This window comes from Ovis canadensis, chromosome 4, assembly GCF_042477335.2.
Source record: "Ovis canadensis isolate MfBH-ARS-UI-01 breed Bighorn chromosome 4, ARS-UI_OviCan_v2, whole genome shotgun sequence".
In the NCBI taxonomy this organism is placed as follows: Eukaryota; Metazoa; Chordata; class Mammalia; order Artiodactyla; family Bovidae; genus Ovis; species Ovis canadensis.
In genome coordinates, this window is record NC_091248.1 from 39,771,943 (window position 1) to 39,797,065 (window position 25,123).

The 25,123-nt window shown below is 38.4% G+C and overlaps 1 protein-coding gene across 2 annotated transcripts in view; it reads left to right on the top strand.

Moving 5' to 3' along the window:
• BZW2 (basic leucine zipper and W2 domains 2) overlaps positions 1–25,123 on the top strand; it is a 63,332-nt gene that overhangs the window by 12,397 nt on the left and 25,812 nt on the right. For both annotated transcript variants that reach the window (XM_069587595.1, XM_069587596.1), the window contains exons 2-5: positions 4,904–4,968; positions 14,911–15,087; positions 21,663–21,766; positions 23,260–23,325. In XM_069587595.1, coding sequence (XP_069443696.1) covers positions 4,904–4,968; positions 14,911–15,087; positions 21,663–21,766; positions 23,260–23,325 — 412 coding nt within the window. The remainder of the gene's footprint in view (positions 1–4,903; positions 4,969–14,910; positions 15,088–21,662; positions 21,767–23,259; positions 23,326–25,123) is intronic.

The following is a 25,123-nucleotide window of genomic DNA, read 5'->3' on the forward strand; positions in this document are numbered from 1 at the left end:
TGGGTATAATTTTGTATGGCAACAGTATCATACCCAAAGAATAAAGTGTGCCTGGGAAATCCCATGGACAGACAAGCCTGGTGGGCCACAGCCCACAGAGTCACAAAGAGTCAGACACAACTTAGCAACTAAACAACAGCAAAAATCATTGTTAGTATCAGAATCAATCGGAGGTCTTTTTGTTGCCATTGTCTTAAGTAATATTGATTGTACCCAGAGAGTTTCACCTTGGAGTTTGGTACTTTTTCTTTTCTTTCCTGCTATAGACATGTAGTTTTGAAATTTGGGCAAAATGCTCTGCAGTTACTTTATTTGAAAAATGCTAAGTAAGAAATTGCTTTTCTTTGAGTATATTTTCATCTTCTTATCAAGTCTTATCAAGTTTGTGTGTTGAGCCATGGGGAATGCTTTGGAACGGGATTGCCCGTCATGATAGCCACTAGGCATGTTGGCTGTTTCAGTTTTCACTAATAACAATTATATAAAATTAAGCATTTTCTTCCTCATTCACACTAGCCACACTCCAAGGATGCTACAGGTGTCTAGTGGCGACCATATTAGACAGTGCAGATACAGAACGTTCTCAGTGTCACAGACAGTAGTGTTAGGCACTGCCTTGCCAGGATGGCTTCCTGGTGGCTCAGGGGTTAAAGCGTCTGCCTGCAATGCGGGAGGCCCAGGTTCAATCCCTGCGTCGGGAAGATCTCCTGGAGAAGGAAATGGTAACCCACTCCAGTATTGCCTGGAGAATCCCATAGACGAAGGAGCCTGGTAGGCTACAGTCCATGGGGTCACAAAGAGTCAGACAGGACTGAGCGACCTCACTTCACTTTCTAGGATGGGTATTGGCAGACTAAAGTCTGGAGGCCCATTTTGAGCCACTATTTGTTTTGTAAATAAAGTTTTACTGGAATGCAACCAGGACCACCTCTTTGCATTTTGCCTGTGGCTACTTTCAGGCAGGCTGTAACAGCGAATCGTAAGAATAGAGACCTTGTAGCTCGCAGAGCCTAAAATACTTCCTTTCTGTCCCTTTATGGAAAAAGATTGTGACCCCCACTTTAGAGAATCCATATTCATAATGTCGAGATTGTTTGAATAGCAGTTATTTTATGTGTAGTATATATTAGCGGTATTAAATGCCTTACATAAAGTAGGTTATCATACTTCAGAGATGAGCCAGACCAGGACAGGCAAGATCTCTAAATTACTAGTTGAGAACAAGCTTCCCCTAGGAGGGACAGCTGGAAGATATGTCTGTCTCTGACTGATCAGACACTTTCCAAAATGGAGAGAATTAAAGAAGAGTATAAGGGAAGGCAACTCACGAGGTGTCAGTCTACTCAATGTGGGCAGGGCAAGTGGCAGAATTAGCCTACAGCAGCCATGAGGCCCCTCAGTGCTGCTGACCCCTCGTCACACTGCAGCCCAGAGTCTGGTTGGAAGTGAGAGATGGAATGTGAAAAGGGTGTGAGGTCAGTTAGCCATTTAGGCTCAAATAGAAATTGATTTTAAATTGTTATTTCATTAATAGAGGACCTGGTCTCTAATGTTTGATTGAGTGGATCATTTTAGTATTTTTATGACCTAATCTTCTAACATTTCCAACTTTACATAAAAATTTTTAAAAAATAAGTACTGTTTTAAACCATGGAGCTTTTCCATTTTGGTGGGACATGAGCTTATTTTTCTCTGCGAATGTTTGAGTTACAGTGTTCTGAATGGAAGCCAAATTATCATGCTGTTAGTTAGTGGATATCAAGTTATAAATTGTAATGCAATCTAATAACTGTGACCTTTTTTGGTTGGCCTAAGAGAACTGCCGTCGTTGCCCTTCTGCTGTGACTTGCCCAGGTTTAAGCTGGTGCAGTTTCTTAGTCTACACGCCCTTGCTCTTCTTCGGCCAGGATTCAGTGAATGCCTTATAAAGGCTGACCCTCTCTGGAGCAGATTATAATGTAGCACCAGAGCTAAATTTAGAGAACAGCCAAGCCTCTGCTCCAAATAGTAACAGCTAAGTGATAGAGACTTTTGGTGAACAGAATATCTTCACTTAGTCATTCAATACCCCTAGGTGAATCTCTATGTGTGTGTGTTTGTTTATTTTAATTTTTGATGTTGTATATGTCAAAAATCTTTGCATACTTTTTTTAAACATTTATGTGTTCTTACCTTATTTTCCACATAGAATATGTTCAGGTTGTATAAAACAAGCCCACATAACTGAACTTTGAAGATACAAACTTTCCTGTTTAAAACTAAAGAAGGTATTATAAATGGAGCTAAAGAATTTTTAAAATACAGTAATTCACTCCTAGGTAGGTTTTGTTCGGTGGTAATTCTCCATTAGCAGGAAAACAGAAATAAGATATTAAGGTAATTAGAGAATTCTATGTATTTATACTGTAGACTCTAATAGAAGGGGCACACACTTTAAAAATAATTTTAAATTCTGAAATAAAAACATCTTTGGCAAAGGGTAATGCCTTCCATACATGTTCAGCTCCTGGAGAAGTTTCAGGCTCTATTTTTGGTTGTGTATCTCAGTACAAGACCCAAACCCTTTAACAGGTATTTTTTTCTTTGCTAACACAAGAAAATATTTTGTATAATATTTGTTGTGTTTGGGGAGGTATGGAAACATTAAGGAAACTACATGCACACTTAGCTATATTCATTACTTGTGCCCCAGTAGATCTAGAGTGAATCTGTTGAAAATGCCAACAGGGAAAATCCTGAATGAAAGAACTTTTCTGTAAATATACATAATGCATTAGAAACTCTGTTTCCAGTGCCTCTCAAGTGAAATGAGATTTCACTGATTAAGGTTATTGCATTTGTAACTATTTCATATGCAGCTGCTGCCCCATACGCGTACATCTGTGGATCCCTTCGCTACTCTTGACCTAGGGGAGCCCCGCTGTTGTTTCACCTGCCTCATTGTACTGGAAATGTTTGTATTTTATCTCCTGCTGGACTCTGTGCTCCTTGAGGGCTTGGAATCTAGCTTAGTCACCTTTATATCTAAAAGCAGAATGTAGTAAGTTCATTTTATAAGACTGATAAAAATTCTCTCTCTTTAACCATGAAAGAAATTACTGTTGGGCTTTGTTACTTTATTTTTAATGAATTTCACTTGTGAAATGGCGATTCAAGTTTTTCCAAGATAAATAGATTGCTTTCTATGTGAAAATGGGTGTTTCTCTTCTTTCACTGGATGGGTGGGAAGAAAGTTTTGGTACATAAATTGAATAATTTTCCCACATTCTTGAGAATGTTTTGTAATTACAATTTTAAAAAACTTTGAAAGAGAAATAATTTGCTTCACATTATCTTGAGTTGTTTGGTCTTCATAACTTAGGCAATCTAGATACACTTTCAGATTGTAATATTTATGTCAGCAAGGTTATTCTCAGTTTGTAGAAGCTCTTTTTAGAGCAGATTTTTCACTTTTTTAAAAGATAATTTATAATACTTTAAATTATTAACTCCAGTAGAAGAATTAAAAAGCCCAAATATGCATCCTCTGAAGTAAACAAACAAATGAAAAACTGTTTCTTGTCTCATTCTTAAATGTTCCTTGCCTGGAAAAGCAAATATTACACGTACCCCCTTTTAACCAAAAAATTATGCTTTGCACTCTTATTCAATTTGCTTTTTTCCCTTCACAATTTACCTTGAACATCTTTCTCAGTATGACAGCTTACTGACAATTATTTATTCAATACTTGATCTCAGTGTTGTTTTAGGTCCTAAAGATACAGTTTTGAGTAAAACTTGTGAAGTCCCTGCCCACAGGGAGGTTACACTGTCATCAGGGCAATAGACCGTGGCAAACAAATCCTAAAGAATGCCAGGGGCTGCTATAAGCAATGAAGAGAAATAAAGCTAGAGAAAGACACGGAGCCTTGTTAGTCAGGATGGTCTGGGAATTTCTCTGAAAAGGAGGTGTTTGTGTGCAGAGAGTAAAGCCACATGAATGCCTTGGGAAAGAGTCTTCCCAGAAGAAAAATGACCTTCCCTGGCCCAGTGGGAAAAGCAGAGGGCTGGGTGACTAGAGGAGTGAGTGATGGGAAAAGATAGGTATAGGAAACTTAATCAGAGAGGTAGCCAGGGCCATATGTAGTACATTTGGATCTATTTTATTTTGTAATGCTTCATAGTTCCATTCAATGGCTTATTATAACTTATTGAACCAGATACTGGTTTATGGGTATTTGAATTTTTCATTTATTTATGCATCCAACAATGTTGCAACTAAATCCTTTTAGATACACATGAGTATATTTACATACCATGAGTATATTTACATACTTGGTGGGTATAACTAGAATAAATTCCTTGTAAAGGAATTGCTGGACCATAGGTTTTGTACATGTAAATATTTATATTCACCAAATGTGTTCCAAACGTATTGCATGGACTTTATCCCTTCTGCCAAAGTTTATGTCTATGATTATTTTCCTTGTGTCTTTTGTCAACACTAGAGGCAATGGCACCCCACTCCAGTACTCTTGGCTGGAAAATCCCATGGACAGAGGAGCCTGGTAGGCTGCAGTCCATGGGGTCGCGAAGAGTCGAACACAACTGAGCGACTTCAGTTTCACTTTTCACTTTCATGCACTGGAGAAGGAAATGGCAACCCACTCCAGTGTTCTTGCCTGGAGAATCCCACGGACGGGGGAGCCTGGTGGGCTGCCGTCTATGGGGTCACACAGAGTCGGACACAGCTGAAGCAACTTAGCAGCAGCAGATATTATAAAACTTTAAAAGTTTTGCTAGTTCAGTAGTTACAGTTATCTCATTTTGAAAAGTGTATTTAGATGAGTAAAGTCAAACATACTTACTGGAAATATATGGACTGTTTATTTGAAGCACATAATCTTTATTTTTTTGTTTTTAGAAATTTTATGAATAAGCATCAGAAGCCAGTGCTAACAGGCCAGCGGTTCAAAACTCGGAAAAGGGGTAAGTTGTGTTGTGTTTGCGTGTGTATGGCTGAGGCAAGGAGGGCAGGGAGGGGGCGAGGTTGGGGGGGGAATGTTGTTTAAAGTGCTAATCAATATATAAGTTTGGAGAATGTCAAATTTAATAATACAAAACCAGTTATTTTACTAGCAAAAGCCAGTTTATTCAAAAATAGTTCAAAGAAATTGCAATTTTGGATATTTGAACTATGGGGCAAATCAGAAAAAGGATGAGGAACTTGCTGTTGCAGAGAAAAGAGGGAAGCTGAGAGGGGCTGTAATAACCCAAGAGTCACATTAGGAAGCTGGAAGTCCAAAGTATGGAGGCTTCTCATAGGTTGCACTGGTACACTCTCTGATTGGCTGGGCTGTGGTTAGGTGGAGAAAAGTTTTGTTCTTCCTTCTGGATAGTAAAGTAGGCCATAGCTTTCTGTTGGAGACTAGAGATGAAGGCATTAAGTCTCTTCCTGTTTGGAATAATTGATGGTGCATGAGAGGGTGTAAGAGCTCCCCCTACAGGCATGTCTGGACTCCAGTTGTAGCTGAAGTGAAGGGAAGTGAAAGTCACTCTGTCACGTCCGACTCCTTGCAACCCCATGGACTGTACAGTCCATGGAATTCTCTAGGCCAGAATACTGGAGTAGCTAGCTGTTTCCTTCTCCAAGGGGATCTTTACCAGCTGAGCTACCAATGAAGCCCACTTTTAGGTGAGGTTTCTTAATTCCACAAAGAAAATTAGTATTATCTTTGTTTCCACCTAACCTCATTAATTCCTGTCTTTTGAGCTCTGACTGTAAAATCTAAAGTTCGGCATTCAAGCTTCAGAACTGCCAGTTATTTAGGTGTTTGATTTTTGAACAAGTCATTTAACTTGTCTGAGCTTTGTGTCTTTAGCTACAAAATGAGGGTAATTATGTCTGTTCAGGTTCCCTTAGTCTCATGTGAGGCTATGAAGGCAATTGATAAATTTTACTATTTTTGACATTTGCACTTGGTTTTTGCTTTCTTTATGTTTTTAAGAAAATGTTCATATGCAAAGATAGTAAAGCTACGAGAAGAGTAAATTAGGAAAAGAGATATAATAGAGCTGTAATTGTTTCAGAATTTTAGAAAGTCGAATGAATTTACCTAAATATCTTTAAAACTTTAAAATTCATGATATTTTCAAGTGTCTTTTATAGTGGGAAAAGTAGTGATAAAGCCAGTTTGATGGTGGCTGTTAAAACATCTGTATGTGTGACTCCTTTTGTGTTCATCTTACCATTTCTCTGCATAAAGAATTTTTAAGTATTCTAAATATTTAACCAGTTTTGCATAATTATACAGAAATCCTCTTGGATTTAAGAATAGTTGAGCTAAAACTTGATCGGGAAACTTCTTAAAATATGAAACATGGTATGACTAACACTGAGGAGAGTGACTGAAAAATATTTAAGGAAGTATCATGTGTAAAGATAAAGGATGATTGAATATCTTTGTGAAGTCCTCATTACTGATTATGAAACAGAAGCTATGTAATGGTCTTCTAGCACTAAACTGTTGAATTGTTAACCTGTGTCAGAGGCCTTTGGCATTCCCCACCAGTGTCTGTAGCTGAGGTTCTCTTGTAGTGGTGTCTGTGTAAGAAGCAGCCCAGTGTGGTCATGTAGAAAGAAAAGATTTCTCAATACAATGGGTCAATTGAATAAGAAGACATTATAAGAATATACACTCAGTAGCAGTAAGTCTAAATTTAACTGTAAATGCTGCCTGCAAAAAAACTTCACATTCTCTCTAAAAAATGAAAAAAAGTTTTAAAAACCAAAAAAGTAGTTATTTTGTACAGTATTTCTGTCTTATATGCTTTTATTTTTATGTTTTTATTTTTTGCATTCTTGACTCATCCCCATAAATGATGAACAAGTATAGCCTGAACCACCCCCTGTGTTTAGTCCTTTTAGAAACCCGCTTACACAATGAGGATTGAAGTCTGGAAGCAGATAGCCATGCAAGGTGCCGAAACCAGCATGCATTCTTTGTCTCATTGTGTAAAGCAGTCTTGGGAAAAAAATAAATAAATGACGTCGATGATTTCCAAAGGACTTAATCAGAAATCTAGTCACAGTTAAGGTATTCTTGCTCCTGGTAATGTGATAATATTTAACGTATGCCCCACTGTGAGGTGAAGAAAGGTTTGCCACCACCTGCCCGCTGAGGGAACGTGTTAATCTCAGACCTGGATCTTCAGCTCAGGCAGCTTTCTTAACGTGACGCTGATTCACGGTAGCTGAGCTCCAACGCCAGGAGAGGGCCTTAGGATGGATTGCACAAGAGCAAGCATGAGTCAGCGAGTAAACTGGCTCTTACAGTCAGTCAGTTCTGAAACGGAAAGGTTGCCTCTCATACTGAACTGGTTTGCCTCTGATTCATTTGACGGGCAAGATTGTGCCTGCGTCTCATTGCTTCAGGAGTACACACAGAGAGCCACCCAGAAATATGTTATCCATAATTTGCCAGTTGATCTAGATTTATATAACTCAGGTCTGTTGAGGATTTAAAGCTGCATTTGAGCCATTTTGTGCAAACTGCTGACTGGGGGCAAAAATGGATCAGCCTCATTTTCTGCTTTTCATAACAGTAAAGTGCCTCCTGACAATTCATCGTGTTTTGGCTTTTCTTTTGCTATTATGATGGGGCTGACTTCAGATAAATGGTTGGCAATTTCATAGAGCTGAGAAAAGAAATCTGCAGAGGATATTTCAAGGTCATTTTAATAGGCTGTCTTCTGAAGCTCTCTCTTCAGTTTTTAAGTATTCCCTAGCACAGCTAATGCTCTTCCCTGCCAAGTTAGTCTAAAAATGTTTTGTTCTTTTTTTTCTCTTCTTAACATCAAAATGAAATATTATGGTGTGTGCATGCTAAGTTGCTTCAGTCGTGTCTGACTCTTTGTGACCCCATGGGCTGTAGCCCACCAGGCTCCTCTGTCCTTGGGGATTCTCTAGGCAAGAATACTGGAGTGGGTTGCTATTCCCTCTTCCAGGGGATCTTCCCAAACAATCAAACCCATGTCTCATGTCTCCTGCATAGGCAAATGGATTCTGTAACATTAGCACAACCTGGGAAGCCCAAACATTATAGTAGGGCACATCATATAGCACTAATCCTTTATGAAATATGCACATCTTACTTATAATATTTTCTGCAAAGAAATTTTGTGTTTTCTACTGCGACTTATGGGAATCTGAGAAGGATGAACACTTCTCGCCTGAGCCATTGTTATGCTTAGATGAAATGAGCGAGATGAAATGTTTAATAATTCAAGTGGTCCCCCTCTAAATTTTGTAGAAAAATACAATTAAAATTAGTGAAAATCGGAGTGAGAAAAAATGACCAAACATCAGGCATCCAGAGTGGCTACATACTCAGGTTTCTCTCTGAGGCTTTAGATCTGAGTTGGCAGTTTTAAATAACTTAAGATTTGTAATAAGTGGTGTTAGGAACTAATGAAGTAAATCATTTAAGGTAATATATATTGGAAGTCAATCTGTGTGTATGGTTAGAAAATCCATCATATTTACTGTTGGTTGTTTAAGGTGAAAAAGAACCTTTGGGTGAAAGTATTGTCTTGTTTCCCCAAACTTCCATTAACGTTCTTGCCATTTTCCTGTACAGGAATTTTATATTCCTGCAGATGAACACTTAGCACATGGGAGTTCTGTTCTTCATCCTGCAAGATAATTATTAATCCTCCCAGGCCATTATGACTTTTTAATATTCCCAAGCTATACGTGAGCATTTTGACCTACTGCATTATTACTCACTGTTGAAATAGCTCTGGCTGTAATATACTGCCTTCCTCTCTATTAGCAAGTCTTTTGAAAAAGTGTAACTGGAGGGTGAAAGCCTTTTCACAAGCGAAAGTTTTTAAGTTGTCTGTTGGATTCAAAACAAAGCTGTCTGTATTTGTAGCTTGGTCTGGATTGTACTTTATTGACCAACTTATATTATCCAATGCTTCGAATTTATAATTTTCAAACCATCAAAAAGTCTGTTCTGCCGCCTGAATCAACATCCTAGTATATTGGGGTGCCATTATGTGGGTGGCCTCAGTTGATTTTGGGAGCTGGTCATAAGTTTTAATAAGCTTAATAGTCCTCCCTATTGGCTTAGATGGTGAAGTGTCAGCCTGCAATGCAGGAGACCCAAGAAGGAAATGGCAACCCACTCTAGTATTCTTGCCTGGAGAATTCCATAGACAGAAGAGCCCGGCTGGCTACAGTCCATGGGGCCACAAAGAGTTGGACAGAACTGAGTGACTAATACTTAGTGAGCAACCTGTGGTCTTTTTTTTTACTTCTCACGTTTTTTTATTAAGGGAAACAGAACTTTTTCCCAAGGTGGGAGGAGAATTACCCTTTAGCTGGATGCCCAGCAGGGGGATGATGCTTGCCAATGAGTTCCTCTTTCTGGTCACAGTTGCCTGCTCCTCCCACACCCCATGATCTGTTCTTGTAGGGTGCCCATTCTTTCCCTCCCCCGCTTCACAACAAGACCCTAATTATGTTTTCCCCCACAGTCAACATTTGCATGTTCTTGTCTGCATAATGTTTTGCTTATGGAATCAAAGGGACTTTTATCTCTTGTTCATGACAAATAGTGTTCAAGTTAATTTACATCTGTCTTCGTGGAATCTTACGCTGCGTGACTGTGACTGGTACTGGGAATGCCATTCTTCTCTGCTTCTGAGGTTGTGGTATTAACCTCTTACAACACATCCTTTCTGTTACACCGTAGGTAGGCAGTCTGTAAAAACCAGATAGCTGCTGTCTGATTTAAAATGTAGTTTTTAATTGTATCTAAGTCATGCACGTACATGGTTTGAATAGTCCACACATACATGGCTTAAATAGTCAAACCACTCTGCAAAACATGTTGTAACAGCAGCAAGTCTGTTTTCCAGCAGTCTTCTTTCTAACCTTAAACTGCTTCTTTTAGCATTTGCATTCCTATGACCACATAACACTTCTACTTGGCTGTTTCTTGATGTTTCTGTTGGAGAGGTATATTATGGATGCACTTCCTGCTGTGGGAGATGAAGATTTGTCTCTTTCACGCCCCCCACCCACCTGCAAAATCCTCTTCTTGGTCTGTGTTCTTTCATTTTATCAGTTTTAGCTAGACTCCTGATTAGGGGTTATATCATTGTGACCTGGTACATGGTCTTCAGAGCTAAACTATTATTTATTTTTCTGAACACCATTTTCACTTTGGATTAAATGAGTTTATATTAATTGATTTTTTTTTCTTAGCTTTCTGTACCTTAAAACTAGATAGCACTACACTTTGCTTTGTTATGTAAATCTCTTCATATAAACACTTTTGGAATTCTAACAATGACATTTTATTGAAGCAATTCTAACTATGTATCATTTCATACTGTATGATTGCATTGGAAAACACTCTTCCATTCAGTTTGTTCTTTAGGCCACTTGTCCAGTTGTTAACAGTACAGCTTGAAATGACCCTTTTCCTACTATCCCGAAAAGTACTGTTGTCTGTCTCTTAGATTTTTTTCTCTTTTTCCCAGGATCTCATAACTTAATAAGATCATGAAATCATGAGTTACTCTCCTGTTTTGGTGGAGTGTCTGTTTCAATTGCTTTTTAAAAAGAGTGAATGAGAAACATAATTTTTGAGGCCTTGAATGTTTTAATATGTGTTTAATCTGCTCTTACGTAGCAATGGGGACAATAAAGGACAGAAATGGTATGGACCTAAAAGAAGCAGCAAATATCAAGAAAAGGTGGCAAGAATACACAGAAGAACTATACAAAAAAGATTTTAATGATCCAGATAACCACAATGGTGTGATCTCTCACCTAGAGCCAGACATCCTGGAGTGTGAAGTCAAATGGGCCTTAGGAAGCATCATTAGGAACAAAGCTAGTGGAGATGATAGAATTTCAACTGAGCTATTTCAAATCCTCAAAGATGATGCTGTGAAAGTGCTGTACTCAATATGCCAGCAAATTTGGAAAACTCAGCAGTGGCCACAGGACTGGAAAAGGTCAGTTTTCATTCCAATCCCAAAGAAAGGCAATGACAAAGAATGTTCAAACTACCACACAATTGCACTCATCTCACATGCTAGCAAAATAATGCTCAAAATTTTGCAAGCGAGCCTTCAACATTACTTGAACTGAGAACTTCCAGATGTTCAACTGGATTTAGAAAAGGCAGAGGAACCAGAGATCAAATTGCCAGTATCTGCTGGATCATAGAAAAAGTAAGAGAATTCCAGAAAAACATCTACTTCTTATTGACTATGTCAAAGCCTTTGACTGTGTAGATCACAACAAACTGTGGAATATTCTTCAAGAGATGGGAATATTGGACCACCTGACTTTCCTCCTGAGAAATCTGTATGCAGATCAAGAAGCAACAGTTAGAACCGGACATGGAACAACAGACTGGTTCCAAATTGGGAAAGGAGTACGTTAAGGCTGTATATTGTCATCCTGCTTATTTAACTTATATGCAGAGTACATCATGCAAAATGCCGGCCTGGATGAAGCACAAGCTGGGATCAAGATTGGTGGGAGAATAACCGCAGATATGCAGATGATACCACTCTAATGGCAGAAAGCAAGAGAAGCTAAAAGAGCCTCTTGATGAAAGTGAAAGAAGAAAGTGAAAAATCTGGCTTAAAGTCAACGTTCAAAAAGCGAAGATCATGGCATCTATTCCCATCACTTCATGGCAAATAGATGGGAAAATAATGGAAATTGTGACAGACTTTGTTTTCTTAGGCTCCAAAATCACTGCAGATGGTGACTGCAGCCATGAAATTAAAAGACCCTTGCTTCTTGGAAGAAAAGTTATGACCAACCTAGACAGCATATTAAAAAGCAGAGACATTACTTTGCCAACAAAGGTCCGTCTAGTCAAAGCTATGGTTTTTTCAATAGTCATGTATGGATGTGAGAGTTGGACTATAAAGAAAGCTGAGTGCTGAAGAATGGATGCTTTTGAACTATGGTGTTAAAGAAGAGTCTTGAACTTCTTGAGTCTTGAACTGCAAGGAGATCAAAGTAGTCAATCCTAAAGGAAATCAGTCCTGAATATTCATTGGAAGGACTGATGCTGAAGCTGAAGCTCCAGTACTTTGGCCACCTGATGCGAAGAACTGACTCATTGGAAAAGCCCCTGATGCTGGGAAAGACTGAAGGCAGGAAGAGAAGGGGCTGACAGAGGATGAGATAGTTGGATGGCGTCACCAACTCTATGGGCATGAGTTTGAGCAAACTCCAGGAGTTGGTGATGGATAGGGAAGCCCAGCATGCTGCGATCCATGGGGTCGCAAAGAGTCAGACTTGCCTAAGCAACTGAACTCCACTTAACTATGTTTAATTAATAGTGTGACCAAACACTGGAATTCTGGGTTGAAAATTGATTTTCCTTGGAATTTTGAAGGACTGTCTTCTGGCTTCTGGTATTTCTGTTGGGCAATTCAGGGTTGTTCTGTTTCTTGATACCTTGTATGTGATTTGGTTTTTTGCCCTTGAAACTTCAGCGACTTGCTTTGTTCTGAAGTTTCACAGTAATGAAGGCTCCTTGTGGATCTGCTGTCAGTCCTTGTGCTGTGTCCACAGATAATCTTTCACTGGGAAACTCACGTCTCCTTTAAAACTGAAATTTCTTGCAAGTTTTAAATCCCCCCCTTTTCAAGAAAAGTATCTTTTTATTCACTTGTTTGGACATTTGGCTAGTCTGCTCTTCTTATCTTTATGCTTCTATTATGTACGTCTTTGACTTTTCTGTGAGTTTCTAAGAGATACTCTCAGCTTTCTCTTTTAACTCTTCAATTGAGTTCTTAAGTTTTTCTACCATATTTTTCATTTCCAAGTACTCTTTTTTTATTCATGAAATGTTTCTTTTTTCCATAGCATTCTCTTCTCCTCCTCCTTCTTCCTTTAAAAAAAAATTGCAATATCTACTCTAAAGACATTTATGATAGAATATTTGGGGGGAATGTCATCCTTTGCCCCTTTTCCCCATATGCCGACTCAGTCTTTATAAGGGGGAAGAGGTGAAATTCTTTGAACTGAATGTTAGATCCTTTGTCTTATCTAGTCATTTTTTTTAACTCCTCATCTGACATCTAGTTTGTTACCTTCACTTTTTTTCAAGTGATCCTTACTTTGTTCAAGATTTTACTCCAAAGTGACCATCCACAAAGAAGTCTCTCTAGAGTGTGCTGAGGAGAGAAAGTTACATAGTATCTGTATCCTTAAATCCTCTGAAATACTTCAGGGCATCTACAAAATTGAAACTGTTTTCGTAATAAGATACCAAGATAATATTTTCCCCTTTAACACATTCTCTCAAGAGTTTAACAGTCATTTCAGGATGTGTGATATTGCAACAAATTGCACGCAGTACATTGAGAATTTGTCTATCTGCTATTACTCCAGACTTTAAAAGAAATGCAAAAGTGTAAAAACAGTGCCTATCTTCTCACTAATATCTTTCATGTAATAAATAGTTTTAATTTTATTTCTATAAAATAAGTTTCCGTGGGTCCATAAACACAAGAGTTCTTTGGAATCTTTAGTATTTTTGAAGGTTGCCAAGGGGTCATGCAACCAGGAAGGTTGACAATGTCTTCTCTGAAGCTGGATTTATAAACATATAGCTCAGATATTTATTAAATATTTAAATATTCTGGAATAACTTATCTTGTTAAAAAATATATATATCCTTCCAGGAAGTAACAGGTGTTGGTGAGGATGTGGTTAAAGGAGAACCTTTGAACACCCTTGGTGGGAGTGTAAATTTGTGCAGCCACTATAAAAAACAGTATGGAGGTTCCTTTAAAAAATTAAAAGTAGAACTACATATGACCCAGCAGCTCCACTTCTGGGTATTTATCTGAAGAAAATGAAAACACTAACTCAAAAAGATACATTCACCCCAGTGTTCACTGAGGCATTATTTATAATAGCCAAGGTAGAGCGACAACCTAAGTTTTTATTACTCAGCAGTAAAGAGAAGGAAACCCTGCTGTTTGTGACAACATGGATGGATGTGGAGGGAATTATGTTAAGTGAAATAAGAAAGACAAATTCTATATGATCTTTATATGTGAAATCTTAACAATAAAAACAACAAAAAAGCTCATAGATAACAGATTGATGGTTGCAGGAGAGGGTATGAAGAGGTGGGCCAGTGGGTGGAGGTGGTATTCAAAAGGAAGAAACCCCCAACTGTAGAGTAAGCAGTGAGAATGTAATGTACAGCCTGACAGCTACAGTTAATAATACTGTATTGCATACTGGAAATAAGATCTTGGAAGTTCTCATTACAAGCCAGAATATATGACTGTATATGGTGATGACTAACTAGACTTAATGGTGATCATTTGGCAATATGTACAGATATCAAATCATTAAACTAATATCACATATCAATTATATCTCAATTAAAAAATTTTTTTAAGTACCACCCCTCTTTATTTCCTCCCTCCTAGCCTTTATTTTGTTTGCTTTTATATTCTCCCTTATTCTTAGGTGAGTCTCCCTGAGTCATTTTCTTTTTCTATCCTGGATAGGAAAAATTTTTTTAAACTTTTGATTGTTATACTTTATTTTTTATTAGAGAGTTAGAGTTAATAGTTAGATTGGCCTACTAATAGTTACATTGGCCTACCCTATGAGTGATACAAATGATTGATCATCAACTTTTTAATGTATTAAAGTGTGGCCCCATTTAGTGGAAATCAGTTGCTTAAATGAATATTTAAACAGGGGCTTTAACATGAAAAATTAGTAGACAATCTTAATTGTCTTTCAACTTTTGAATAATCGTGCTATCAAATAAAAACCAGTGAGCAAAGGAAATGTATGGTTGCATTTGGCAATATGATGTATAAGTAAAAGAGCCATTGTATTATCTATTATTTTAGATGAAAAAGAGAAATTCGAACCCACAGTCTTCAGGGATACACTTGTCCAGGGGCTTAATGAAGCTGGTGATGACCTTGAAGCTGTAGCCAAGTTTTTGGACTCCACAGGCTCAAGATTAGATTATCGTCGCTATGCAGACACACTCTTCGATATCCTGGTGGCTGGCAGTATGCTCGGTAAGCCATATACTAGAGCATCTTGTAGTATTACGTACTTTCAATTGTATTGAAATATTTTCTTATGAGACAGAATCTTTATAAGCTTTACATGCATGATAGTTGATTTTTAAAAAATACAAATGGGAGTCTGTAGAACTTTTACCTAGATTATGATTTGGAATGGTGTTGATGTGGCTGTGAAATGTTTGTGGGTTAAGAGAAGCATAGAACTGAGAACTTTTGTTGACAGACAACACGGTTGGCCACTTGGCTGTAGCTAAAAGCCAATTTTCCTATGTGTCCCTGATCTTTGAATGTTTCTGGAGTGGATTTAGGAGGGGTAATTTCTGCGTTATAGTTCAGGAATCATCTAGATCAGTGGTCCTCAACCCCCAGTCCGTGGGAAAGTTGTCTTTCATAAACCCAGTCCCTGGTGCCAGAGAGGCTGGAGACCACTTGTCTAGATCATTCCAGTACATTTAAGGGGCTTAGCTAGTGGCTCGGACAATAAAGAATCTGCCTGCAACTTAAATCCCAATTGCCATAGCACCTTTCTTTCTAGTCCCATCCACCCCTTTTTTTGGTACAATAAGCAGTGAGATTTAACTTTGTCAACAAATTTAAAAAGAAGTCCCAGTGTTTCATTCAATATCATTTCATCAATCAATAATAAAATGCCTAAGAAATATAGTTTATATTTAGTTTTTTTTAAAAATCCTCTCAATAGTGAGTGTGTAACTAAAAGGATTAGAGATAAAAGCTCAGAAATTATTAAAAATAGGTAAAAAGCAAAATAAAAACTGTATCTTTCAGAGCAGGGGCATCAGGGGAAAAGGTTTCAGAATACTATTTAAGTGTCCTGGTGTGTTGATCTAAATGTTAAATAGGTATCACAACCACTCATTTTTCCTCTCTAGTTGTTCTCAGAACTTGGTTTTCATAACTAGTTCCTATGGTAATTGTAAATCACCGGAAGTGGTCAGATCCCCAGGTCAGTGATTTTTCAACTACCTGGAGGACATATGCAAGTGTATGCAAGTGTTGTGGTTGTCACAGAGACCTGGGAGTGGAGGCCGGGTATGCCACCTACTCTGCTACGCAAGGAACATTCTGTACAATCAGAAATTGCCCTGTGCAGCATGGTGCAAGTGCCTTTCATTGAGAAATGTTGCTTAGGCCAACCTACTTTAAGACAGGGTATATACATACCTAGTCGCTCAGTTGTGTGTGACTCTTAGCGACCCCATGGGCTGTAGCCTACCAGCCTCCTCTGTCCATGGGGATTCTCCAGGCGAGAATCCTGGAGTGGGTTGCCATGCCCTCCTCTGGGGGATCTTCCCAACCCAGGGACTGAACCCAGGTCTTCTGCCTTGCAGGTGAATTCTTTACCATGTGACCCACCAGGGAAGCCCTTTCTAGGTAGAGCCACCCTTTAATTCTTCACTCTGAGCTCTTATATCTATCTGTGCTGATACATGGCCCCATTCACTTCCAGACTCCCTTTTGATTTGAACTGCTGGCTTTCACTCTGTGCCAGGTTTATTTTTATTGCTACTGTTTATGAAAATCTCATTATCATTATAGGTAATTCAAGTCCACTTATAAAAGCACTTTGTAGTGTGCTCGAATCCCAATACTCAGAAATTGCTGTTGTTGTTTAGTCACTAAGTCATGTCCTACTTTTTGCGACCCCGTGGACTACAGCACACCAGGCTTCCTGTCCTTTATTATCTCCCCGAGTTTGCTCAAACTCATGTCCATTGATTCAGTGATGCCATCCAACCATCTCAACCTCTGTCGTCCCCTTCTCCTTCTGCTTTCAGTCTTTGCCAACATCAGGGTCTTTTCAAATGAGTCAGTTCTTCACATCAGGTGTCCAAAGTTTTGAAGCTTCAGCTTCAGAATCAGTCCTTCCAGTGAATATTCAGGATTAATTTCCTTTAGGATTGACTGATTTGATCTCCTTGCAGTCCAAGGGATTCTCAAGAGCCTTCTCTAGCCCCACAGTTCGAAAGCATCAGTTCTTCAGCACTCAGCCTCCTTTGTGTTCCAGTTCTCACATCCATACCATGACTACTGGAAAAACCATGGTTTTGACTAGATGGACCTTTTTTGGCAAAGTGACACCTCTGGTTTCTAATATGCTGTCTAGGTTTGTCATTAAAAAGCAGAGGCATCACTTTGCTGACAAAGGTTTGTCATAGCTTTCCTTCCAAGGAGCAAGTGTCTTTTAATTTCATGGCTACAGTCACCATTAGCAATGATTTTGGAGCCCAAGAAAATAAAATCTGCTAGTTTTTCCCCATCTGCTTACCATGAAATGATGAAGTGATGCCATGATCTTAGTTTTTTGAATGCTGAGTTTCAAGCCAGCTTTTTCACTCTCCTCTTTCACTTTCATCAAGAGGCTCTTTAGTTCCTTCACTTTCTGCCATTAGAGTGGTGTCATCTGCATATCTGAGATTGTTCATATTTTTCCCATTAATCTTGATTCCAGTTTATGCTTCATCCAGTCCAGCATTTTGCGTGACGTACTCTGCATGTAACTTAAATAAGCAGGGTGACAATGTACAGCCTTGATACACGCCTTTCCCAATTTGGAACCAGTCTGCAGTTCCATGTCCAGTTCTAACTGTTGCTTCTTGGCCTATATACAGGTTTCTCAGGAGACAGGTAAGGTGGTCTGATATTCCTATCTCTTTCTAAGAATTTTCCACATTTTGTTGTGATCCACACTGTCAAAGGCTTTAGCAGAGTCAATAAAGCAGAAAGTAGATATTTTAAAACAAGTATAATCACTGCAGATGGTGATTGCAGCCATGAAATTAAAAGAGGCTTACTCCTTGGAAAGAAAGTTATGACCAACCTAGATAGCATATTAAAAAGCAGAGACATTACTTTGTCAACAAAGGTCCATCTAGTCAAGGCTATGGTTTTTCCAGTGGTCATGTATGGATATGAGAGTTGGAGACTATAAAGAAGGCTGAGCACTGAAGAATTGATGCTTTTGAACTGTGGTGCTGGAGGAGATTCTTGAGAGTCCCTTGGACTGCAAGGAGATCCAACCAGTCCATTTTAAAGGAGATCAGTCCTGGGTGTTCATTGGAAGGACTAATGTTGAAGCTGAAACTCCAATACTTTGGCCACCTGACGCGAAGATTTGACTCATTTGAAAAGACCCTGATGCTGGGAAAGATTGAGGGCAGGAGGAGAAGGGGACGACAGAGGGTGAGATGGTTGGATGGCATCACCAACTCAATGGACATGAGTTTGGGTGGACTTCAGGAGTTGGCAATGAACAGAGAGGCCTGACATGCTGTGGTTCATGGGGTCGCGGAGTCGGACACGACTGAGCAACTGAACTGAACTGAAGTGTGCTCAAATGCCGATACCCAGAGATAACTATTGTTAATATTTGGTGAATTCTTTTCTACAGATTTCTTTACCTAAATGCATAAACTTTTGAGGATGGATGATATTATACAAACACAATAACTCTCTCTGCTGTTTTGTATTTACTTTGCAGTATGTTGTTGTCTTTCTTGCTATAATAAGTGTTACCTCAAATGATTCTGAAAAGAATGAAAACCATAATTAAGAGTGAGATTGAACCTTTCCTGTTGTGATTATTGGCTTTTTCAATTTCCTTAACTGTTTTATTGATACACTGGTAAATTGTATGCAAGGATAATCTTCGGTCAGTTTTGGTTCTTATCAAAGTCACGAATGACTTCACCTGTCTATCTGGGGCACCCTTTTCAGCTCTTAGTACCTTGCTGGCAGCACTGCTGACCCTTTGATTGTCCTTGAAGTATTTCCCTTTCTTTCCTTTCGTAGACCAAATTTGGACTCCCTGCTCCTTCTCTTAGTGCCCCTTGTCATGTGACTCATAGGTTTCCATATTTGCTGCCTCACATATGGTCAAAGTTATATGCTTTGCATTGATTGTCTCAAGACTTCATTTACCATCTCCATAATGATGATCAGCAAATTTATCCCTGCAGCCTGTACCAGGATCACAAAGTCTGCAGCATCTTGCCTCTCTCTGACTCGCAGAACCTAGAGCTCAGGGGAGATTCCTTCACCACCGCCTTCCTTTTACAAACACACACATTGAACACTCTTTGTCAGTCTTTCCCCCTTTCCACTGTTAGGCTTTTTTCCTAATAAACCCCGTATGTTTGAGAAAAAGAATTCATGTCTTCACGCCACATGCATACATCCAAAAGAGCGTAGGACATAATGTTTGGTACAGTGTATGAGCACAGTTAGTGTATCCGCACATATCTACCGAGGCCAGACCTATGATGTAATGAAAAAAGTTAGCCAGGTGCATTCTTTTTATATAAACATTTTGTTTGCTAATTTAGTATGTAAGAATTTTCTTCACATCCACAAAAATATTTACCTTCCGCTGCTATTCTTGAGACAATAGTTACCTTGGCTTTTCAGGTGTATGCTTTGAAGAGTAGATACAAGAAACACTTTACTTTTGTTCTATTTCTACCTTGAGAAAAACAGAAAATTTCACAAGATTTTTAGAAATGGCAATTAATGTTTGGTCCCACTATTGGGGGGAAAAAAGCGAGGTATAGCAATATTATTAATGTATAACAAATATTTTGTTTTGTAAGAGAGTGCAGTTTTTAAATTTTACCTCTTAAAAGACTGTAGTTTCCAAATCAGACTTTTCAGTTATATAACTTCTATCAAATAGGAATCATTAGTCCAGAGGTTTTAGAAGATTATACTCTTAATAAAATTTTGTTCCCCTTCCCCCAAAACAAATTTGTTCCAGGTGGTTGTATTCATTATAAAGGGCTAATTGAATTGTGCATAAATTAATTGCATGAGAACAGACTCCTGAAGGAGCTGACATTTCTAAAAACGAATTTACTTACAAAACTATAAGAAACAGTTGGCTATTTGTAGCTCATATCATCCAAAGGTATGAAATATGACTCAAATCAAAACACTAAAATATGGCCTGTTCAAATACCTACTCAACAAATATTTGAGTGTATAGTAGTTATTAACCTAATTTGACTTGCTCAAATTTTCACCCTAATTCTGATGAAGTAAAATCAGGAAACGAAACTACCTAGTGTTCTGACTCTGGCCTTCTAATCAACCAATGTTTGTAATGGCCACCGTTGAAACTTATAGGAGAAGCCTTTGAGCATGTGTGCATGAGTGTCTGACTTTTTGCAGCCCCATGGACTGTAGCTTGCCAGGCTCCTCTGTCCATGGAATTTCCCAAGCAGGAATACTGGAGTGGGTTGCAATTTCCTTTTCCAGGGGATCTTCTCAACCCAGGGATTGAACTTGCATCTCCTGCATTGGCAGGTGGGTTCTTTACCTTTGTGCCACCTGGGAAGCCTTTGAATAGGAAAGTTGAGTGGTAGAAAAAAGGCATCCTTTTGTTCTAATCCATTTATTTGTCCATTTCCTCCATGATACTTAGGGCTTCCCTGGTGGCTCAGATGGTAAAGCGTCCGCCTGCAATGCGGGAGACCTGGGTTCGATTCCTGGGTCGGGAAGATCCCCTGGAGAAGGAAATGGCAATCCACTCCAGCACTCTTGCCTGGAAAATCCCATGGACGGAGGAGCCTGATAGACTACAGTCCGTGGGGTCACAAAGAGTCGGACACGACTGAGCGACTTCACTTTTCCATGATGCTGTATAGTGTATGGGGCAAAGATGAACAACAATAAAATACACTCTTTCCTAGCCAGTGGAACTGCTGGGTGATCAAATATAAATGATAAGGGGTCAGAGTGTATACTGATCAACACTGTGTGGATAACTGGGTTAGTGAGGAGGAAACATTCTTGATACCTACTGAAGTGGAAACCATCAAGATCTGCTATAAAAGCCAGGTCTGGATAGTACTAGTGTTGGTGAACTGGAGCCCAGCAAAATATTAGTAGCAAACCTGGAAAGTGAACCATGTTCTGATGTGGGAAACATCAGGAACTACATTGAGAATAATCAAATTAAATTCACTGAATAAATATTATTGTTTAGCTATCATAGTTAAGGATACGCTTTGGCAAGAACCAGACTTATAGGGTCCAGCGAAGTCAAGTATGTAGATCAACAGTCTCATAGCCTATGGTAGGAATACACATTCGAATAACCATTTTGCATTATCATAGAAGTATAAACAAGGGCAGTCCAGTGGTCAAGACTCTGCTTCCAACGCAGGGGGCATGGGTTCAGTCTCTGGTTAGAAAACTAAGATCCTACATGCTGCACCGCACAGCAAAAACACAAATCAAACCGTATAAACATCTTTCATAAGTAAATTAGTTTTTGGAAAAGTTAACTCCTTCAAGAGTCTATTTTGATGCAGTTAATTTATTCATAAGATTTAATTAGCCCTTTGTAATAAACACAACCACTTGAACAAAATTTTATTAAGGTGATAATCTTCTAAAAAACTGTGTATCTACACACGTACATCATTCTATGAAAGTTTATGTGATTCCTACTTTTACAGTTTTCCTGGATGTACAAGAATTGATCTCTTGTACACATGCTCATCTGATTTCAGTGCTGTCCTAATGGTTGTTAACTATTCTCTTATTAGCCCCTGGAGGAACACGCATAGATGATGGTGATAAGACCAAGATGACCAACCACTGTGTGTTTTCAGCAAATGAAGATCATGAAACCATCCGAAACTATGCTCAGGTAGAGCCTGTCACTGAGAGATTGTTGTGCTGAAAGGGAAACCTTTAAGTAAGATTTAAGTTAAGATTCAGAAATTCTTCAGGTCACTTTTTTAATAGAAATGTTCAGTAGCTCTTAAGCATATGGGGAGATACTTAACTGCACTCATAATAAGACAGTGATCATTAAACTTCAGGAAGATGGAGTGTTTTTACCTTTCATCCATAAGAGACATGAGAAATCGCAATTTCTGTTGGAATATAAGTTGGTTCCAGCTTTAGGGAGAGTGGTTTAGCACTATCCTTCAAAACTAAAACATCAAAGGATGAAAATCCATAGGTCTGAAAATCCATAAGTCGATCCGCAGGCTACTAATTAAGTAGAGCTTGGTAATTCATATTAATAAACTATTAGGTAGCTGTTCAGAAGAAAGAAGCAAGGAGATACTTGTAATACATAAAGCCTATAAAGGATTTATGCTGCTGCTGCTGCTGCTGCTAAGCCGCTTCAGTCATGTCCAACTCTGTGCGACCCCATAGACAGAAGCCCACCAGGCTCCCCCGTCCCTGGGATTCTCCAGGCAAGAACATTGGAGTGGGTTGCCATTTCCTTCTCCAATGCATGAGAGTGAAAAGTGAAAGTGAAGTCACTTAGTCGTGTCCAACTTCATGACCTCATGGACTGCAGCCTACCGGGCTCCTCCATCCATGGGATTTTCCAGGCAAGAGTACTGGAGTGGGTTGCCATTGCCTTCTCCAATAAAGGATTTATATACAGATTAAATAAAGAACTGTAAGCCAAGAAAAAAAGGACAGGCAGCCTATTAGGAAAAGAATGATTCAAGTGCATCACATTTATTTTGCACGTTATTTCTATTACTTTTACATTAGCTCTACCTCAGATCAGGCATTAGAGCCCAGAGGTTAGAGTTACTTTAGGGGTAGGGCCTCAATGTATGAATTTAGGAGGAACACAGATGTTCGGTCCATAACAAACATCATTCCTCTTTAAAAAACAGTCCAGGATTCCACTGACACACTTGGAAATCCTGCTTGAGAATTCTAACTGGATTGTGGGGGCCAATAGTCTTTTTTGCTTATCTGCTGAAATCATGTTTGTATTCACCTGGAGTATAATCTCCCCTAAACACTGATCTCCTCCCATCATGTATCTCAGTGATTATATCTGTAATCCCCTTTGTTTCAGTTATTAATATTTTCCATCTCTGTGTCACACAGTTTTAAAATTATATTTATTCATTTTATTTTCATCAAAGTCATTTTTGTTTTCTCACCTATTATATTCTCAAATGGATTTGTTTTTTTTTCCTACGTGCATTTTGATCCTGTTTTATCCCCCAGGTCATAATAACTCTTTTGAAATGTTTGTGGTTCTCATATCACAGTAGGAGAATGTTTAACTACATGTGTTTCTTAGTGTAGACCTTTGTAGTTGAGGTGAGTTTGTGTTTTAAAATTGTTTACATAATATTGACTGGTTTCTTTTATGTTTAGGTCTTCAATAAACTCATCAGGAGATATAAGTATTTGGAAAAAGCATTTGAGGATGAAATGAAAAAGGTAAGAATTCAGATGTAATATACTCTGTTTGCTAAAATATGACACGAAGAGGGATGAAAATTTTGCTTTTATAGGGGTAGTCCAGAGAACCACAGACCTCTTTAAGCTTTTAATAAATGCTTGTTGAGTGAAGAAATGAGTATGATAGATCATTAGCTAATAGCTGTAGAAAGAAATACATTATTAGCCTAGAATTTTTCCTTCATGTTTAATGTGAGCCAGCATGCTTTGTTCAAAGGAATATTTTTGAAGAATATATAATTAGTTAAAGCTTACAAAAGAGCATAGCACAGGAGCTATTAATCACTAAAATTCTTTAATTTTAGAAGATGCCATTTAGCAAAGGAAATAGAAGCATACCTTGTGAAATAGTATCTGGGTGTAAATCTCATTGGTTTTTCTCATCTATAAAATAGCTGCAATAAAAGTATGGACTTCATGTATGGTTGTTGTAGAGATAATTCTATGAGCTGTAAGGTACTTAGCACAGTAATTGACCTCTAATAAATAGCCAAATAAGCAATAGCACCTTATTAAAGAAGCCCTCCTTTCAGAAATTGCAGTATGTTCCTTTCTGATTTGTAGCTCCCCTTTTATTTATATATGGCAGTTTTGCCATCATTTCTGATTTTAGATATCTGCCCAAATTATAAACCAAGGGAATAAACAGAACATCAACTTTGTTACTTTGCAACGTCTACTTTGCTGCTTACCCACTCTTGCTTCCCTTTGTTCAAAATGGTTCCATATAAAGCAAACACTTCAGCAGCAAAATCTTTTTTTTTAATCTAAATTCTTCATGGCTCAACTTTCATACAAAAAAATCCTTCAGCATGAAAACATACAACTATATATGCATACAGATGTTCATCACAGTATTGAGACGTAAGCTAAATTTTCATGGTGGGAGACAGGCTCATTAAATCATGGTCTCTCTCTACAGTGGGATACTATGCAGTCAAAGCATGAGGCATAACCACATGAATTGATGAGAGGAAATGTCTATGATAAATTGTTAAGTAGAAGAACAACCATTTGGCAGAAGTTTAACCTTAGCAAATTACTTAATTTCTTTGTGCCTCAGATTTCTTTATTGAAAGTGAGGATCAAGACTTTCGTAAATAGTCATATACACATAAACTGTTCAGAAAACTGTCTGTTCCACTCAGCAATTTTGAGCTGTTATCAATGTATAGTTCAATAAAAGCATGTGTATATATGTAGTTATTTATAAAATGTAAGGAGTGTGTCATTAAAATAGAGGGATGCTGCTGCTGCTAAGTCGCATCAGTCATGTCCAACTCTGTGCGACCCCATAGACTTCAGCCTACCAGGCTCCACCGTCCCTGGGATTCTCCAGGCAAGAACACTGGAGTGGGTTGCCACTTCCTTGTCCAATGCATGAAAGTGAAAAGTGAAAGTGAAGTCGCTCAGTCGTGTCCGACTCTTTGCGACCCCATGGACTGTAGCCTACCAGGCCCCTCCGACCGTGGGATTTCCCAGGCAAGAGTACTGGAGTGGGATGCCATTGCCTTCTCCAAAAATAGAGGGATAGATATTACCAAAAAATGATATTAAAGCATTCAAATAAACATCTTTCCTCTTTGCCTAATAATATCCTTCATGTTTTTCTTATCGTAGTTCATTTGAACCTTGAAAACTTTCTACTTGATTCATTTGATGCATATGCTTTCAAGAATTATTTATTTTTCAGAGTATCCATTTTTTAAAGAAAATTCTGCTGCAATACATGTAGCGTCTGATTTTAATACTTATTTGTATAATTGAGCAATATGGA